This window comes from Ostrinia nubilalis, chromosome 17 (genome assembly GCF_963855985.1).
Source record: "Ostrinia nubilalis chromosome 17, ilOstNubi1.1, whole genome shotgun sequence".
Lineage (NCBI taxonomy): Eukaryota > Metazoa > Arthropoda > Insecta > Lepidoptera > Crambidae > Ostrinia > Ostrinia nubilalis.
The window spans coordinates 5,053,371-5,071,243 of NC_087104.1; the positions used below are offsets into that span (position 1 = coordinate 5,053,371).

Genomic DNA, 17,873 nt, shown 5'->3' on the forward strand with positions numbered 1-17,873 from the left:
ATTTATTTTTTTATTAATTGAAAATAAAATTAACCCAGAACATGACACTGGTTCGACTCATCAATAAATCGCATGTCACATTTAGATCGCTGTAACATTTTAAATCAATCTTTTACTGTTGCTAATTGGATAAAACATTATAGCATTCCATTCTATTCACACTGCTTCCTTTAGATAAATAGCTCAATCATTAGGTAGTATCCATTTGAATTTGATGATTGAAATCTATCTATCTAAGTAAATACAAGCGACTGAAATGAAATGAATAGTTCTATTTAAGTCGAAATGAATCGACCTAGGTATGACAAATCGATTAAGTAACAATACAATAAAACTAGTATCACGTTGTTTATCCCGACAATTTGCTGATCCGATGTGACTTTGGCGTCGTACATCCCTCGATAAAACCGGAGTGTGCGTCGAGTTAGTTTCTCAGTTAATCACACGTGTGTTGTTGACCACTCCTGCCCCTCCTGGGTCCAGTAGGATCTACATCTGCGAAGAAGCAACACGGCATTATCAACCTGACCTGACCATCTAAGTACAAGTACTAGCTAAGTTTTTCTCGGAGTACAACGTCGTAAAGAAGCTATGGATTTCAGACTAGCAGCTCTCTTTTTTGTAGTAAGTTTTTTTTTTATTTACTCACTGATTTCTTTGTTTGTGAATCGTGGATGAAGAGTAAAATAACAAACGTCTTTGATGCCTCGATGATCTTATTAATTAGTGTCTGGAACAGCGCTCCATTCAGGCTCATGATCATAAGTTTAGTAAATGGACAAGGGATTTGTGTTTTTGCGGTTTAATAAAGAACAAACGATATTTTATAAGTCCAGATAATGAAAGTGTCTCTAAAGTTATTTGGAATATTCTGACTTACAGTTGCAATTTTTTTGCATTGCGTCGCTTCGCTTTTAGAAGAAAGTTTTTTTCAAAGTGATTTACTTATAAATCTACAAACATACCTACAGGTTAATTAAGTTTATCAGTTTACCTGTGTATCATTTAATACAAATATAACTACTTAATTCAATTAAAAACACCCAAGAATGTAAACTGATACGGAATAGTACCTACTCGTACTTTAGATAACGGTTTTATTTTGTTGATTATTCACGAAACTTATTTCTAGCTTGTGGTGTTAATTGAGAAATTAACAATACATATTATTTGTCATTTAATGACTATGACTCGACTGACGTTGTTTTGTTTTGTTTGTTTGTTTTTTCTAAATGTCAAAAGCCATTAAAATATCAAAATTCATGGTCACAATGATAACATTTATTTATGTTCTATGAACTTTTAACACTATTACAAATAAAATAATGGCGGAGTAACATCTTTTCGGTTTGATTTTATTATTATTTATTTACAATGTTATTGATCAAAAATCTGATTCCGACTAATGACATTAAAATGTTTTTTTTTTTTTTAATATTTCTAATTAATAAGTAGGTAGTATTATGCAATTTGCTGATATTAATTCTCAATTTCAAGGTTGTAGTACCATTAAGAATTCTAAAGGCTATGCCTGCCAGTCACATTATGGCAAAGCATTCATTTTATGTTTATTTGCTACGCATCAATACGGATTGAAATTAAATTTTTAACTTACGAGTCATAATAATACGAGTTATATTCATCAACATTATTAAATATTCAAGTTTATTTGGTATATGATACATGACAATAATAAATAATCATAATTGATAATGTAGACTTTAATTAAAGAATGTTGTTGTCAACAACCACGTCATATTAATGCTGTTTACACACCAATTTTGTTGTCAAAAGTCATAGAAAGTACAAGTCATCGAAATGATTCTTGAAATAAAGCCGCCGACTCCAAGCCAACGGGCTGTTTTAGCGTGTAGAGTCCTTAACAGTTACCTATACCTATATCCCTGGAATTAGAACTTACACAGAACATTTGCAGGTTCCTCTTTTGCATGATCTAACAGAAATAAAAAATTCCAGGCGTTGATCGTAGCGGCCGCAGCTTACCCCTCAGAAGACTCCAACGACAGGGAAAAACGTGACGTCGTGGAATCCATGACGAAGGCGTGGAACGAGGTGGTGAAGACCCTGAGTGACGCTGGAGACGCCGTGGTCCACGTCTTCAAGCCTACGGAAAAGAGCGTGCTTGATAAAATGGCTGACGGAGTCAAGGGCATAGGACAGTAGCACGTACTTGTGGTAGAACGTCTGAGCCACTGTCCTAAAAATTACGAATTTATGAAATTTTCCAAATCAGAATTTAGAATTTACCTTTCTCGGTTACCATTTTACCAACCAAACAAAAAAAAAACACTTGATTTAACTTCATAGTTTTTTATCTTTTAACTAAGAAGTTCTAAATTTCATTTGTGTGGATTGCTGAAGAATTTCAAAGGTACATAATTTTTTAACTCTATTTATAAGCTTTTGTCAAACGTAGAAAGAAAGAGCATTTTTCCCGAGTCTGTTATTCTCATTGAAATAACATTACTAGGATCTATACAGTCGACTCTCTACATCTTGTAAAATATCACCTATCACAACTAAATAAGGCCATAGAGTTTAGCTTGATTTGGTGTTTTCTCCATTTAACACATTGAAGTAATATTACTACGTAGTACATTATAACTCAATGATTTAACACGGCTGAGTTGCACCATCTTACTTTAACTTTAACAAAAGTCAAAAAATTGTCAAACTCCATATAAAAAGCTCCGTTTATTGTTATAGTTTACGGTTAAAGTAAGTTGGTGCAACTCAGCCTAAAATAATAAAGGAAATTTAGCTCCATTGCCATTGCACAAGCATACGACAAGTTTTGGGTTTCGTTGCAATTATGTAAACATGACCATAAAATTAAAGTATTAATTTTTCACTCAAAAACAGTGTTGCAAACAATTACATCAGCATATTGTAACTTAGCTGTAAGTAATTGCGTATTTTTATATAATGATACAGGGGAATTACCGTTAAGACAATAAATGAAAACATAAACATCCGTGTTTCATTACCTTTAATATCAAAATTACAAAATGTGCTAAGTGAAGCATAACACGTGCTCGAGTACCTACTCATACAATGTGAACTGTGAATGCTATAAGATTTTGTGAATTTATTATGTACTAAACTTTAGACTTCACTATGATAAGGGGAATTAGAGTCAATTTCGATGATCCCGTCCCTGTAGTGGACGTCTACGGCATTATCGTTGAATATCTCGATCAACTGCTCCGTGCCTGTCTCCATACAATGCACAGGGCTCTCCGGATAGTCCGGCCTCTTGTCATAGTCCTCATCCTTTTGCTTGCGACGGGATGGCAATATAAATATACCTGCAGTTATCTCCTTCTTTTCCACTTCTTTCTCTGTCTCCTCGGACAGCTCGTACTGCCGTCGCTGCAGATCCGAAATGTTGTAGTGATAGAACTCCGACTTATGCCTCTCCCTGATGAACATGCAGTACACTATCCACACAACCACTATAGCGGCCTGTCAACAAATAATGAGGTCAGGTATTGACTTACCTAATGCGGTTGAGCTAACACCGTGGCGTCATTGTCAACTCACCAAGACGAGGGCACAGATAAATCCGCCGATGTAAACACTCATTTTTTGTTTATTTACTGAGATGAAAAGATACGCTGATATTGCTAGCGAAGGCAGAGAGACAGTGGGGCGAGCGATCGGCCGACGCGCATCCAATTAATGTCAGCGCTCGTGATGTCACCGAGAGCGATTTTAATTCCTCCATTGAAAGTAATTCATTTCTTGAAGTAGGTACTCTCTGGTATTGTTAACGACTGACACATCTCTTGATATTTTTACCTAACAGGTTTTTCTAAACGATTAAAGCCATACCTACCTATTAGAATGTGACTCAACAAAACTGCGCTTCTAAGTCAGATTCATGAATAGAGGTAAAATACTAAAGGCGGTTGGCTCATATTGCGTTGTACTGCCATTACGTTGTATTGAATCAACGAACCTTGACCTAACGGTTGTAGAAATAGAGCACTCATGAGTAGGAAACCACAGTCATGATCTAGATAGGTCGCTGCGTAGTTTCTTAAACTTTATGTGGAGGAAGAGTGGGGGCTTTATTATTGTTTTAGTACATGAAATATTAAGTAACATATTATAAGGGGATCCGAAGATAATCTACAACAACCTAACTATTTACTTAGTAAGACTAGTAAAAAAAACTTCTTTTACATTCATTTATTATTTTACTTTTTATACAGTTTATTATTATTTAAAATATTTTTAAAGAGTAAAAATAAAATTCGAAATTGTTAGATTCGTACACATACTCACTCACAAATTGGATATTAAATACAAATAGTCTGAAACCAACTTATTCACCAATACCATAATTTGCCAATTCAAGCCATCAATCATAGGTACACAACACACTGATATTTTAGAAGGCTCTCGGGTCATGGCGTTTAGCTCGCGGCCAACGTTCGAATGCCACAAGGAATATCTTTTTGTTATCCCGTACGACTCCCCGCGTTCCTCAGGTGTAATTTGATAGCCAAATCAGCGTTAATCCTTTCGTTGCTAACATCGTTGCTAACAGACGGCCGTCCTGATGCCGGAATGTCCCCATTCCGCTTCGGCCATTCGAACGTTATGATGTATGTCCCCATACATGTATGCTATCTATGTCGTTTAATTACTTGAGAATCAATTATCATCTGCAACACCTTGATCAACAGTTGAATCAATCGTCCAGCTGAAATTCGATTCGCATTTGACAACACCAGTGTAGTGTCAACACCTTCCTTGTGAATAGTTTCACCCGAGGACCTTAAATTAAACATTCTATTTTACTCTTCCGTTTTCGTTACATTTTCTTTTTCTCTGTTATTGCAATCATTATGTCTAAGCGATATTCAGTACCATTTTCATAATAATGATTCTGGCGGTCTTCGAGGCCAGTGTCATAAATCAATCTTCTTTCAGTAAGTCCTGAGGTACTTTCTTCTTTAGTCTACGAACGAATACTTGAAAATATATCGTCCACAAATAAACTGTTATGTAGCTCCAGTTTTCATTATGATAAGTTTAGCTTTATTATTTATTTCTTCTTTCACTGTTTTGATACCGAATTTTCGGTAAAGTCTCTCGTGACGTACCACGGTGCTTCTACAATATCTCAATACTCCATCGTATACTGCTGCTTTACCACATTAGTGCATTCACATAAAGATTTACAATTCAGGTAGCATCTTCGACAGTTTCCATTGAAACTTCAACAAAAACGTTTGTCTAGATTGGTTTCATTATACACTTATACTATAACAAGACCTTATTTTCCACTGCAGGTTGACCATTTCTTATGACTTTTTGCGTTATTGTTGTCCTATTGCTGGACGTTTGGTAAAAATATGCTTTTTCCACGTTACGTTTCATCCAAGTACATGCCAAGATGTAAATATCTCTTCATCGAAACTAATTTTGTCACGTTCGCTTTGACGTTCGTTATTTCATTTCAGTACATCATTTCATTTCATTTCATTTCATTTCATTTCATTTCATTTCATTTCATTTCATTTCATTTCATTTCATTTCATTTCATTTCATTTCATTTCATTTCATTTCATTTCATTTCATTTCATTTCATTTCATTTCATTTCATTTCATTTCATTTCATTTCATTTCATTTCATTTCATTTCATTTCATTTCATTTCATTTCATTTCATTTCATTTCATTTCATTTCATTTCATTTCATTTCATTTCATTTCATTTCATTTCATTTCATTTCATTTCATTTCATTTCATTTCATACTGTATCATACTTAATATTAACTCTGTAAGGGTGTAGCAATTTTACAACATATAATAATTTAGGTACTGAGTGAGCGCAGCTTGTGCTTCGACATCCCTTTCACATTTTTGAGTGAGCACCGCTTACACTTCTGCCCCCTTTTCACTAACAATATACATATTCGTAATAATTCAGGTACTGAGTGACTACCGCTTGTGCTTCGACATCCCTTTCACAATTAAAGTGAGCACCGCTTGCACTTCGGCCTCCTTTTCACTCATAATAATATAAGATTTATAAACATTAGCGTTCCATTTCAATTCAGTAAATCGTATAAAATTGTCACATTGAGACCAGCGTTTCTTTATTTTACTCATAATGTAGTTTTAAAATAATTCAGCTATCTACTGAGTGAGCACCGCTTAAGCTTCAGCATCCATTTCACGATTAAGTGAGCACTGCTTGCTCTTCGGCATACTTTCCACTCCTTTGTCTAATAAATAATATTAAATCATTACCTCCATTGGTGGCAGCATTGCTACCGAAATAATATTCTTAATCACCTTTTTTTTTTTTTATCACTTGCTTTCCTTCTAAGTAGTTTGGTCCCGTAACAGTAATATAATAAACATTCTGAAGTAAGGAATTCCACCATTGCTTTAACAGTAACATTATAATTTACATTACATTACATTTTATTCTCAATATAGTCAACCAATATGTAAATGTTCATAAATAGGACCCAGTAATCATTACTTGTACACATGATTAAAATAGTTGCCTGCAAATTTTGTCACGTACATATCCCAAAATGAGTAGTAATTGGATAGTCCACATGTCTAATCTTAACTCTCAATGCGCTTTTCATAATTTAAAGTAGGTATCCATTGGTGACGACTTTTCACATTGTCAAGTCTCTAGTTGACTCACTCTAGTCTCAACTCTCAATGCATTATATCCTAAAGTAGGATCCATTGGTAACAACTATTTATTTCACATTGTCAAACCTCTAGTTAGACTCACTCTAGTCTCAACTCTCAATGCACTATATTGTAAAGTAATTGTATCCATTGGTGATGTGACTATTTCACATTTCAAATCTCTCATTTTAAATTCACTTTAGTCTCAATTCTAGTATTCGCTAGATTCACAATCGGCCTTGTTATTACTGCACTGCTGTCCAGGGTTTGTTTGGAATTATAAATGCTTGATAACCTTAGTGCTGCTCTTTTACTCAAGGAAATAGTGGTGAGTCTGGATGTACTACTCACATCTCGCATACATGGTATGGTGGATTAGATCACTATCATAAGTTTCATTAATGCTTTTCAAGTGTGACAAACTAATGAAGTACCACTTATATTCGTCAATATGTCTACCACTTCATAAGACAAGACATGTTTATTCAAATTCAAATTATTTATTTCTCATTATGGTAGATAAAGATTTTACCACGTGTTAATCGTACCTATGTTTTTTCAAGTGTATCCCATTTATAAAAATTCACTGTTTTCTATAAGTTGGAACACATTATCATGTATCTGTATACATACATCTTGGATTATTTCATTGAGATGGCAGTAAATATACTTTTCTTTGTTGTCACGTCCACTAAATGTATAGTAGTAAATGTATATATTAATAAGTACTTTCACCAAACGTACCTATAATATGTAAAACAATAACACAATCACTTTGATTTCATCATTCACCATTATTGTTCAGTTTCATAAAGTCCAGCATTAAAACTCTTCTCATTTAAATGAACTACGACTTGTTGTATCCTTTGCAACTTAATTATTTATGTATGAATTTCGTATACATAATGTTCCGATAATGTTTTATAACAATAACTACACTCGAGCCTGGAGTCGGTCATTTGAAATGTTTGTAAACATCTCAGTGTCCACACTTGTATCGACTTCCATGGACAAATTTTCATATGTGGCCAATTAATTATTACATTATCATCTTCAACTTTTCATTATCTTATGCTGTTAAATACAGTTACAGTCCGGAATACCGGAAATGTAATGTAACATTTCCGGTGTAACATCATTATCTTCAGATTTTAAAAGTGGGAAGCAAATAAGTATGCGTTATAACTCTTGTGAACTGGGTCGATCGTTGCAGAATTCAGTAAGTACCTACTTACTAACTCTTCCACCAATGAACTTGAATCATTATAAAGAAGTTTAGTCCCATGTAAATAGATACATATATGTACTAAAATAATGTCTTCATTTAACACTGGAACAGCCACTTCGAGAATCGCCAAGATAAACGTAAACTTTTACTGTTTGCAATTATCGCTCTATTTTATTAATATTTCATTTATTCTAGTGATTGGGTTTTCAATAAAATTTTGTCCTCCGTCAAAAGCCTGCTTAAGGTATCTTTTGCTACTCGTATTATATCCATTATCAACAGGCAACTTTTTTTTTCATTTTCTTAACGTTCCATTTATTAACCTTTTACTTTTATTTCCATCCCTGGAATATCATTCTGATTTAACTTAATCACCAAATAAGTACATTACTTATTTTAAACTTTCGCATACCATATTTTAAGTGTACCTTGAAATGTGGTTAAATTTATTTCTGTATAATATTATAACATCTATCCATGCGAGGATTTTATATTATCTACTCAATTGAGTACATTGTTTTCACCGTATGACACTCGTAGAAGCTGCTCTCAATTAACAAAATGCTCTAAGATCTGTCTGTCAGGCACATGCCTCCTCGTAGTCCTGTTTTGAATTTACATAGTTGTATTCTCCAATTTACACACCTCTAGTTCTTTCGTCTTCAGTGTTGTAGGTCTCGCATATACGTAACAACAGCTAAATTGAGTCTCATAAATCATTAGTATTGTGTTATCAATTCATTATCAGGCAGGTCCACTAGTACACTGCTCGAAAATGGTAGGTAAACATTAAACTCTACATAAATTACAGAGAATGTGACCATGTAATATGAACTCCAGAACGACGAGTCTGTTTCGATTCCTTGTCTCGCAAATAAGCAGGTTGCTTCTTTTATTTTTAAGTCGTATGACATTTGTCACGGATATTTATTTTTTTACATACATCACTATCACATTTCACATATCAATAAACATACATTCTTTTCACATAGTATCACTCGTATATTAGTCTCTTCTCCATAGTGATTCAGGTCTATAGCTTACTTATTTGTTAGTTCATTCATCACTATTCATTCACTATAAAATATAGGGTATTCGACACAATTTGTGTTACTAGAATCAAATAGTTCGATTTGCATCAATTATTATGGGTAATTTGTCTATTTATAAGAATAATCTCAGGCACCCTTGTATTTGTTCTCATAGCATTTCCCTTACTCAATAATTCAGGTATCTATCTACCAACTGAGTGAGCACCGTTTAAGCTTCAGCATCCATTTCACAATTATGTGAGCGCTGCTTGCTATTCGGCCTACCTTTCTTACTCAGTCATCGAATAATAATAATAATTACAACATTAACACACCATAACTTTTCCCAACGGGATAGTTACACTCAAACTAATATAACGTAATTTCAATGATGTATCTATTTTCACTGCTAATTGGTTATACCACCAATCACAATAAACTGTCTCTTGGTAAATCAATTGTAGGTATGCTTTAAAACACTGTTACCCATATGGTACACAATTTATCTAGCTCTAATTTCGCTACATCCGCTTCAACAAGATCAACAAACGTAAACTTAAAACCGCTCTAAATAACTGTTGTAAAAACCAGTAATTTGATTAAAATCATATTCATCGATACTACATGGTATCGCTCACTACACATGGCTGTATAAGCTGCACTGGATGTATTACACATCAGTTATGTATTAAATTACCTTGTTCCGGTTAACAAATCATCATTTAATTCAAATCTTTCAATCAGTATCTGTAAACATTACCTGTAAAATCATTGTTATCATCACAACATCACCGGACTTTCGTGATCTTTACACTTAGGTATCAAACCATTATTAACTCAAGTTCAATTTTTCATAGTGACGTAATAACCAATACGTTACTCATATAATATCACAAACATTCTAGCACAATGGCTACCAAATCTGAAAGCCCAACTGTTAAATCCCACATTGATGGTTGAAAACAAATTACTTACTTATCACTTCATTTACCTCAGATACGATTTTATTTCAAATACATTGCGTGTGGTAACATAAATGTAACGCAGACACATTTAGACAATCACGTAGGTGTCGCTTTTCAACTTGTAAACTTTGACCAATCTTTAACCACTCTGACAGTGTTAATTACGTATCTTCAAAACAACTCCATTCACTGGAGTAATGAACTAATTACCGAATCTTATTTATTTTTCGACGTCAAAATCAAAACACTTATCATTTGTGTTCACATCTCTACGACAATTAGGTAGTCTTACCTACTTATTATCGATTTGTTAAAATTACCAACTTTCATCGTCCATGTGTTCAGTCAGTCAATGTTATGATTATTTCAGTACATTTGCCATTTGTAAATATAGCAGGTACCATACCTTTCCATGGGCTAAAATACACAAAATATAAATTATTATTACCAGTAACTCTTAAAATATATGTATCTCCATAAATCATGTTTGCACAATCACGACAAATTGTCGAACCAAATTCATCATAATAGTAACAAATCACAAGTACTTACTTTGAACCTTTAGAACCACACACAATGGTGTTTATTGTTTCGAGGCCTCGCCACGAAATTTTATCTTAATGGTGTTAATATAAACACAGGTTCGCTTCGCTAACGCAATCCGAGTCAGGATGTGTTTGTTCCAAACAGCATGTCATATTACATTATTTTAATACAAAACAATTACGAACTCTATATGGGTAATTTAAATTTACTTAATTTACATCACCATAATTATTATTTCACAGTAATATATTCCATAATTGACTCACATAACTTCTAATAATCCTTTGTCACTTTCAAATAATTCACATTTATTTTGTTAAGATCTTAATAACCAATGATGGAGTAAAAATAAAATTAATGAACTGTGCCATTATGATATATTTTTATATTAATCATAAACTATCTGCTGAGAACTTATCTTTTCTCTTAGTAAAATGGTACTTTTACGAATTCAATATATTCACTATAAAATCACTTTTAGCAATTCCAAATTCATACCTTAGTTTCTTGCGAAGATCTAAATTATAAATATCTTCAATACTTGATAAATAAAAGAAATCTTTCTTTGCAAAAATTGCATAATGACATCCTCATACCAAAAATTACTCACTTCGCGTTTTTTTTTTTAAATTAAATTAAAATTTTAAATTATCGAAGCAGATCTTCTCAAATAATAACGTAAGTAACAGTATCCAAAATAATATCAGTTTTTTTTTTCTCACTGTATTTTCCATTCATTTGTTGTGAACTTTATCGCGCAAAATAAAAGCGCATAAAATAAGGACTTAATGTTATTTTCTGCCAGTCAACTATTGATTGAGCGGCTACTTCCAGAAAACTCACTTGTTGTTTCATGCAACTGCATCAATAATAATAAAAATAATTTACATACCAATGGGCGTCGGACTCACTTCTGATATGTTAGATTCGTACACATACTCACTCACAAATTGGATATTAAATACAAATAGTCTGAAACCAACTTATTCACCAATACCATAATTTGCCAATTCAAGCCATCAATCATAGGTACACAACACACTGATATTTTAGAAGGCTCTCGGGTCATGGCGTTTAGCTCGCGGCCAACGTTCGAATGCCACAAGGAATATCTTTTTGTTATCCCGTACGACTCCCCGCGTTCCTCAGGTGTAATTTGATAGCCAAATCAGCGTTAATCCTTTCGTTGCTAACATCGTTGCTAACAAAATAGGCCACGTAGAATAAAGGAAGTAGCACACTTATCAACCCGGAAAGGGATCGTGTATCAACTCGAGGCGGTCAGTATTCTTTGTATGAAACTCCATACTGCAACGCACACTTAGTTAGTTAGTTAGTTTTGCAGGGCAATCGAATGCCGCACTTAGCCTCATGATAGGGCCATTGTGCGCGATTTGTGGTTTATCTTCCTACTCCAACCACCCGAGATCCCCCCAGAAGGCGAGCAGCCCGTCCAGGCTGCTGCAGGCTTCCTGTAGCGACGACGGTGATCGAAGAAATTGAGCCCGTTGTTCTTCCACGCTACTGCACTCCATGAGCACATGCTGCGGTGTTTCCTCTGCCTCCATGCACCCCCTGCATAGTGGGCTGTCTGTGACACCTATATTGTATAGGTGCTTGTTTAGCATACAGTGTCCGGTTATGACACTTAAGACCTTGCGGATGCTGTCCCTGTTTAGTCTGATGAGGCTGCGGGAGAACTTTTTCGATACGTCCGGAACCGCATCTTTTGTTTGCCTGCATCCTTCGCTATTTTTCCATTCTGTGTGGTGTTTTTCTTCTGTTTTGGAACGCAGCCAGTTCCTGATCTGTGCTTGTGGTATCGGCAGTATTGGTTCCGGGCCAAATACTGTTGTGTCCGAACCTCTTTTTGCCAGTTCATCCGCTGCGTCGTTGCCTAAAGAGTTACTGTGCCCTTTGATCCATTGCAGGGTAACTCCATTTACAGCTGCGATGTCTTGGAGCGCTTCATGGCATTCCAATATAAGGGCCGTTGTTATTGTGTTGCTTTTTAGCGCTTGCAGTACGGATGCACTATCCGAGATAATTCTTATGTTTAGACCTCGGATGTCTCTGGCTGTTACCGCCTGTGCTGCTTTGGTAATTCCAATGCATTCTGCTTGGAAAATTGTATTGTGTTTATCTAATGTTGTTGATATTTTTATATTAAGATCATTCGAGAAGACACCAGCTCCTGTACCCGTTTGAGTTTTGGAGCCGTCCGTGTATATCCTAACTTCATTGATTCCAGAGTAATCTCGCGTCTCCGCTGTAAGTTGGATATTATATCTTCGGTCGAAAATGTGTTCACAGGGTATCCTGTCGATGGGTGCCTCAGTGAGAGGTATTTCTTTTATGGTTTTCTGCAGGATCGCAGAGTGTCCTGTCTCCTTGTTTTGCTTCCATAGGCCGTTTCCTTTAAGTCTTAGAGCGGCTGCTTGCGCTTCCTCCTGAATGATGAGATCTAAGGGTCTAAGATTCAGAAGGTACTCAAGTGATGCCGATGGTGTGGTTCTCATGCAACCAGTGGCCGCTATGCTTGCTAGACGTTGCAGGCTTTGGAGTTTTGTTCTTACTGTGGATAGTTTTGTTCTGGGCCACCAGACAACTGATCCATAAGTGACAGAGGGCCTGATAACTGATGTGTAGAGCCAAAGTGTTATCTTAGGGTTAAGACCCCATCTGCTACCAATGAGTCTTTTACACTGATAAAATGCTATACAGGCCTTCTTTGTCTTGTTTTCAATGTGACTCGCCCAGTTCAATTTGTGGTCAAAGGTGATGCCCAGATACTTCACTTGTGTTGAGAGGGAGAGTTTTGTTTTAAAGAGTTCTGGTAGCTGGAGCTCTGGTAGTTTCCTTTTGTTAGTGAAAAGGATTAGTTCAGTTTTGTTTGGGTTTACTGACAGCTGGTGGTCGTTGCACCAGTTTTCAACAATGTTTAGGGCTGAACGCATTATTTCACATAGCACGTTTTCAGCCCCTCCGTTTAACAGTATGGTGATGTCATCTGCATATCCAATGGCTGTGTACCCTCTGTCATTTAGTTTCCTTAACAGACTGTCCACTACCATGTTCCATAGTAGTGGCGATAGGACGCCTCCTTGAGGGCATCCTCTGACAACCTCTGCTCTGGTAGTCGTGTTCGCCACCACCTGAACCGCCCTTTTACTAACTAGTTCAGTGACCCAGCTTCTTACGGCTGGTTCTACGTTGAATTGTTCCAGGGCGTGGTTTATGCTGTTGTGCATAGTTTTATCAAACGCTCCTTCTATGTCTATGAAGACAGCAAGGGTTGACGCTTTGTTTGTGATGGCCGACTCTATTTTATGTACTACCATGTGTAGAGCCGACTCTGTTGATCTGCCTTTCCTGTAGGCGTGTTGTTGGGGGTGTAGTGGTTTGCTTTTCAGCACGCCATCCCTGAGATGCCGGTCTACCAATCTTTCCAGTCCTTTTAGTAGGAACGATGTTAGACTAATTGGTCTGAAGGATTTTGCCTGTGTGTAGTCTTCTTTTCCCGGTTTCGGTAAAAAGATTACTTTTGCTTCCCTCCATGGCTTGGGTATGTATTTAAAAGCTATGCATGCCCGGTATATCTGTACTAGGTACTTTAGTATTTGGGCTGTTTGCCATTGTAATAGCGCTGGGAAGATTCCGTCCAGTCCTGCGGATTTAAAGGGTTGAAAGCTATTTAGCGCCCAATTTACTTTATTCGCTGTTGCTATACTATTGGCGATTTTCCACTCTTCGTTTGTCGGTGTGCTTTGTTGTTCATCCTGCCACCTTGCGATCGATGTGATCTTACAACCCGGAAAGTGTGTTTTTAGCAGCATTGTGCTTGTTTCATCTTCCGTGTTCGTGTAGGTGCCGTCTTCCTTCTTTAGGAAGCCCAGGAGATTGAGATCACCTTTTGATAGGATTTTCTTAATCCTAGCAGCCTGGCTTGTTGAGTTTATGCTACTACAGAAATTGCGCCAGTATTCTCTACTACGGAATCTGATCCGCTTCTTGTAGTGCTTCTGTGCTTCTTTGTATTTGTTCCAGTCTTCATTGGTTCTGGTGTTTTTCGCTCGGTTGAAAAGTGTCCTGAGTTTTTTCCGAAGGCGTTCAAGTTCCGGCCCCCACCAGGAACCTTTGTTCGCAACTTTGGGAGTAACTTCTGGGCATGACTCTTCGTAGCTTTTCGTTAGAGCAGTTGTGAGGTTTTGTATGTTTAGCTCTATATTGTTAGTGCTAAGTGTTACATCTGTCATTTGTGTATCGTTTAGTGTTTTGGTTAGTATTTTAGTGTACCTTGTTATATCGGTTTTACGGGGGTTACGATATGGAACAGGGTCTGTTAGTTTCATTTTTATTTGGTAACATATGCGTCGGTGGTCCGCAAAGGATGGCTCGTTTGACACATGCCAGCCTTCAATCAGTTCCGCCGCCTCATGTGTTGCCAGCGTCAGATCTATTATAGTTTGGTACCTTGAACTTACGAAGGTGGGTTCAGCTCCTTTGTTCATAATATTCAGGTTCGATTGGAATAAATATTCAGTTAGTAACTCACCCCTTTTGTTTGAATCCGTACTTCCCCACAGCGGGTGGTGTGCGTTGCAGTCTGCGGAGATGATCAAGCCCCAGGCCTGCTCTCTACAGTGTTGTACCAGTGCGGTGAGTTCTTGTGAGGGAACTGCATCCTCACTTGGCATATACACTGAGGCTAGCACTAGGGTTTGTTGTTCTGTCACGGTTTTCACTGCGGTGACATCTCTGGAACAGAACTGATTTAACATGGTACAGCTTAACGTGTTCGGCATGTAAATACACGTTCTTGGTTTATCAATGGAGGTGTTTACTAGTAACTTACCTCCTGTGTTGTTTAGGCCGCAGATTTTGTTGTTTCTGATCCAGGGCTCTTGGATCAGGGCGACGGTCCTATTGTTATTTACCTCCAGCACCCTGCGTAGTGACGCCGCCGCTATTTGTTTGTGCTGGAGGTTGGTTTGTATGACGTCGATGGTGGATTTAAGGACTGTTAAGGAGGCCATCTTCGTCTTCACTGGTCCCTCCTTCCGTCTTTAGTGGCGAGGCTGTCTCCAACTCGCTCTGACCCTGATGGGGAGCTGAGGTGGAAGGCTCTGGGGTCGACGTCTCCTTCGTCGCTGCTGTGGTTGTGGTGGTGGCCTCCGATTCTTCCTCCTTGCTACTGAAGAATTTGATGTAGCCACCACCAGACAGGTGTGATATCTCTGTCGAGGATGGTAACGCACACTTATCCGCACCGTAACGTAAACGCCTCGCCTCGCGGTTGACAGCCCGCGAAAGGCGATACGATGTTGATCCCTTTCCGAGTTGATAAGACTGCAATGATGACCTAATCATTCTGGGTGTTAAAAAATGAACGAGTAAACACAAAAATATACCTAAGTAAACACATGCGACTGATATAAAATAATTCGACCTGTGAATGACAAATCGATTAAGAAACTAATAAATAAAACTCTCTATCACGTTGTTTATCCCGACAATTTGCTGACCCAATGTGACTTTGGCGTCGTATATATTCCTCAACAAAACCGGAGTGAGTAGAGTTACTTTCTCAGTTAAGCACACGTTTTGTAGTGGACCACTCCTGCCCCACCTGTGCACCGTACATCGTCATAAAGAAGCATCGGATTTCAGGCTAGCAGCTCTCTTATTAATTTGTAGTAAGTATTTTTTTATTTACTGACTCGCGGTTTATTTGTTTATGAATCATGGATAATGCGTTTATGGACAAAGAGCCAGTTGTTATACGGTGGTATGATATAACACAGTGAACGCCAGACCATAACCATGAAAACTGATATTTAATGTATAATATTTGAGGAATAATTAGATGATGTCTACATTCTACATCAGCCAGATAGTTGGATCATGACTGTGCTGACAAACTTTCAGCTATTATAAAATAACGAAGGTCTGGCGTTCCACTAGGTAGACCGACGATCTGGTGAAGGTCATGGGAGGTGCCTGGATGCGGGCGGCGCAGGACCCGTCTTTGTGGAATTCCTTGGGGAAGGTCTTAGTCCAGCAGTGGACGTCATTCATCTGAAACGAACGAACTGCAACGAATGACGTTCACCAGCTTTTTATGATTATGATGATACACTTAATATTAATAGACAAGGGGCTTGTGTTTTTGCGGTTTTATTTTAACCTCAGTTTGATCCTGAGGTTAACTGGAGCCACTGGAGGAGAATGCTTAATAGCATTAATTCCACCTTATGTACTGTATTGTTTGTAAGTTTTAAATAAACTATTGATGGTGCGGGCTTTTTAACGAAAGTTGTTGACAACAACCTCGTCATACTAACAGTTGGAACTCTCTGGAATTCGAACTGGCACGGTTGTAGGTAGGTTTCTCTTCTTCGTGATCTAAAGCTTCAACCAATCCAACGTGTGCCTATCGCGTCGGCGATAGCGATTACTGTGCGTTAGTTTGGCTGAAGCTTAACAGGCGTTTCACATTTCAGGCTATGAACCCCTCAGCAGACTCCAACAAGGGGGTAACTCGTGACGTCATGGATTCTATGAAAAAGGCTGGGACCGATACGACCAAGGCCGTGACTGACGCGGGAGAAACCGTGGTCAACGCCGTCAAACCTGCGAAGAAGAGCGCGGCTGATAAAATGGCTGAAGGAGTTAAGAGCCTAGGGGAGTAGTATGTAGTTGTAGAAAGTAATATACGAACCATTGTCTTGTCCTAAAAAATTTGTTTATCTTTTAACTAAGAATTTCTTTAAATTTCATGTGTGTGAATTTCCTGAAAAATTCAAAGTGTACCATTTATGGTGTTTTTACTGTTATGTACAAAGGTTTCGTCAACTGTAGAAAGAATATTTTGCAAGAATGTATTCTTGTTCTTGTATCATTGAAATTGTGTTACTAAAATCTAAGCAATGCTGTAAAAAACAATTAAGTACATCAACTTAACTTAGCTCTTTGTAATTGCGCATTTTTATGTTAATATATTAAATAACATTTGATAATAAATGAAAACATAAATAACCGTGCTTTATTACATTTAATATCATAATTATTCCAAAATGTGCTAAGAGAGGCATAACAAGCGCTCGAATACCTACTTTTAAAAACAATGTGAACTAGGTACTGTGAAAAGCTGTTTAAACATGGCGGAAATTATGCAATGGAAATGCAAGGGAAAGTTTTCATAATGATGTAGATAGAAAATTTTACTCGAAGAAACATACCTTTTAATGGAGATTGGCACATATTGCGTTGTATTGAATCAACGAACCTTGACCTAACGGTTGTAGAAATAGAGCACTCATGAGTAGGAAACATGTCGATACCTTCAGGTTCAATTGTCGTATAAACCAAAACCCTACTTTTCAGGAGAGCCAAAAAACGTTTTTTTTTTTAA

General features: G+C 37.0%; 1 protein-coding gene and 1 long non-coding RNA gene across 2 annotated transcripts; one reads left to right on the plus strand and one right to left on the minus strand.

The window, feature by feature from the left end:
- Nucleotides 1–2,993: 2,993 nt before the first annotated feature.
- Nucleotides 2,994–3,779, minus strand: LOC135079891 (uncharacterized). Its single transcript, XM_063974520.1, has 2 exons — nucleotides 3,565–3,779; nucleotides 2,994–3,486 (listed from the first exon to the last, which is right to left on the minus strand). Exons 1-2 carry the CDS (start codon nucleotides 3,604–3,606, stop codon nucleotides 3,127–3,129), a joined length of 402 nt encoding a protein of 133 aa, XP_063830590.1. The 5' UTR covers nucleotides 3,607–3,779; the 3' UTR covers nucleotides 2,994–3,126.
- Nucleotides 3,780–15,838: 12,059 nt separating this feature from the next.
- On the plus strand, nucleotides 15,839–17,497 carry LOC135079892 (uncharacterized). Its single transcript, XR_010258916.1, has 2 exons — nucleotides 15,839–16,155; nucleotides 16,963–17,497. It is a non-coding gene; the product is annotated as an uncharacterized LOC135079892 (long non-coding RNA).
- Nucleotides 17,498–17,873: the final 376 nt, after the last annotated feature.

What these genes read in the sequence shown, in the direction of transcription:
- LOC135079891 (XM_063974520.1), bottom strand. Translation starts at nt 3,606, where the DNA reads ATGAGTGTTTACATCGGCGGATTTATCTGTGCCCTCGTCTTG. An exon ending in TTATCTGTGCCCTCGTCTTG is followed by an intron (nt 3,487 to 3,564) that starts GTGAGTTGACAA and finishes ATTTGTTGACAG; the next exon opens with GCCGCTATAGTGGTTGTGTG.